This window comes from Clupea harengus, chromosome 19 (assembly GCF_900700415.2).
Source record: "Clupea harengus chromosome 19, Ch_v2.0.2, whole genome shotgun sequence".
Lineage (NCBI taxonomy): Eukaryota > Metazoa > Chordata > Actinopteri > Clupeiformes > Clupeidae > Clupea > Clupea harengus.
The window spans coordinates 479,559-482,058 of record NC_045170.1 but is presented as its reverse complement, the minus strand read 5'-3'; the positions used below and the strand labels follow the sequence as shown (position 1 = coordinate 482,058).

The 2,500-nt window shown below is 40.0% G+C and overlaps 2 protein-coding genes across 5 annotated transcripts in view; one reads left to right on the top strand and one right to left on the bottom strand.

Moving 5' to 3' along the window:
• Positions 1–722, bottom strand: part of rpa3 (replication protein A3) — a 2,869-nt gene extending 2,147 nt beyond the window's left edge. Inside the window, exons 1-2 of the mRNA XM_031585728.2 lie at positions 505–722; positions 267–341 (exon numbers count right to left, since the gene is read on the bottom strand). Of these exons, the coding sequence (XP_031441588.1) occupies positions 267–341; positions 505–654 (225 nt within the window). The 5' untranslated portion in view covers positions 655–722. The remainder of the gene's footprint in view (positions 1–266; positions 342–504) is intronic.
• A 365-nt stretch (positions 723–1,087) lies between these two features.
• Positions 1,088–2,500, top strand: part of umad1 (UBAP1-MVB12-associated (UMA) domain containing 1) — a 26,264-nt gene continuing 24,851 nt past the window's right edge. For 3 of the 4 annotated variants that reach the window (XR_004165796.2, XR_004165797.2, XM_031585729.2), the window contains exons 1-2: positions 1,088–1,216; positions 1,630–1,749. Coding sequence is in view for 2 of the 4 variants with exons in the window: in XM_031585729.2 (XP_031441589.1) it covers positions 1,668–1,749 (82 nt within the window). In the remaining 2 variants the exon portion in view is untranslated. The other variant, XM_031585730.2, reaches the window with a different exon arrangement.

Genomic DNA, 2,500 nt, shown 5'->3' with positions numbered 1-2,500 from the left:
CACGAAGTTATTGTAGTTGGCTGTAGACCTACACACAGCAATGTTACTGGCTAACGAAACTTTTTGTTACGGCATTTTTTTTTACACCGTCACCGTCAAATAAGACTGACGTTACCTTGGTAATTAGTCCTATCAATCTCATTCGACCTATAACATTGGTTCGTATTGATCACAGAACCCCCGCGCATGAAACATTTCCAAACACCGGCCAACTCTGCTCACAAAAGCCTCTAGCTAACGTTGTATAATCTCAGGGAGACACTCACTGGGTCATTCAGCTCCACGGATACAGTCTTGCCCTCGCCGTCTGTTAGCGTGAAAGACTTTCCTGATGGGTGGACCTGTAAGGGTAAAGACAAACAGACCTCGGTTATACATTATAAGTTGAGAGAGCTAAAATGGATATAACGCGAGCCTGCACCATCTACCAATGGAAATGAAATAGCATGGTAAATTAGCCAGCATGAACAAAACACATAATTTCTACAAGGTCCTTTCAATTACCTTCTCTACACGGCCCGTTAAACAGACCGGCCGGTTCACATGCTGAGACAGCATAGATGCATTTATCCTGGGTTTGGGAGACTCGAATACACCTGACATGTTTCTTTGCTGGCTGTGTGTCTTTTTTCCCCTAGTTCGCGGGAGAAACATTTGAGCGGGAGATGCTACAGTCGCATTTGTGACGTAATTTCCGCAATGCCGCGTGCAAGAATTCCTCTCCGGAAAATAATGACAGTGTATGTCGTTCCTAGGTGGTAGAATGTTCTCCATATCTTACTTTGCTCTAAAATAATGATCAATACAAAATATGAATCAGTCTGTAGCACAACGATTACATAATAATAAGACAACAGGGGGTTATAGACCAGTTAGTTATACAAGAATGTGATTATGGTTTTCATTCTTAAACGAACTCACTTGTCATTGTTTTTTTACATGACCCATCACAAAATATAATAATATTTTCCATTACCAAACATCTAAGTGAAAAGATTTACATTACATCAAAATGCATACGTTTAAAATGTAAATAAACATAATCTAAGAGTAAACTATTATGCTCTGACGAATGTGTTGAATTTTGTTTCTACTCGGATCAATTTATGTTAACGCCCACACACGCGTGATTAGAACTTGTAAACAAAAATAGAACTGAGGCCTTTTTCATATTTAAAGGCCTGTAAAACACCTTATTATTTATTGGACCGCAAAGGTAAGTGCTTGTTTAGCTGAGGATTAAGGCTGTTATTGAATGCAAAAAATATTCTGTCTGTTTTCGAGGGCATGTACTTCTGTGCGTGTCATGTTTCAACTTTGAAGTGAAGTTAATCTAACAGACTCTTAGCTGGCTAGCTAGCTAGTGCACTTGGGCGTATTGTATTTTCTTTGCTGACGTTCAATACAGTGAACTAAGTAAGCTATGTAATGAACAAAGGTACTTCGTATTATTCTTGGTGGCTTGCTAACAAACTACAATAATTCAAACTTTATGAATTACATTTGCTGCTACTTGTATCCTAGTTACACGAACTGTCATGCTATTTACATTGAGATTTACTTGGCTTTGCTTCAGTTAATGAAGCTTAGATTTGATTGAGTTTGTGAATATCTGACAATATCTTTCAGAGTAACGAGTCGAGTCGATTCAGCGCCACTGTTGGAAGATGTTAAGTTTTTTCGGACTACGGAAAGACCCATCCAAGAAGCCTGCAGCCGAGAGGGAGCTGGATGGATTCGTGATCATCGGTGAGGAGCATGTGACGTGGGGATTCATTTTCTGAAAGTTACTTAATTAGTTTACGTTAACTAATATGCTTCATCATCACGAGATGCGCCGCGATGTCTGTCCGTTGGCTGACACCACACCACAACATCACCATATGGCAGAGCCGATGTAACAACCGTCCATTTAATCACATTTAACTCATATAATCAACAAATTGGTACCGATCGTGGTCCGCTGTGATGGTTTTTAGTAGTTAATGATGCAGCCTAGAGAAGCTTCCATAACTTCTTAGACGTTTATATGAGCGTAATCAGCCCATGTTTTGCTATAAAATCTACACTGTGTGACAATCTGTTGCTTCAAATAAGACATAAAGACACACGGATTCTCACAACAAACATTGAAATGAACTTGAAGCATTGCGAGTGATTTCCTGTTTGCTTTCGAACTCAACTCGTGGAAATCTTTTGGAGTGGAAGTCCCCATTTCCGTCCGCTTAATTCGTGACGCTTTGTATTGTGATGGCTTGATCTTAATTTAATGACAATATGTTATTGTTTGCTATTAAAACAAAGTGAGGAAGGAAGGAGCCTGCCTAATCACGATTGAGCTATGTGGCTTCCACAATGCCCTGGTGGAGTTGGGGACGCTAGTGTATATAAACTGACATCTATGGTGCCTTGACAGCACACACACACACACACACACACACACACACACACACACACACACACAATGCCCTGGTGGATTTAGGGACGCTAGTGTATATAA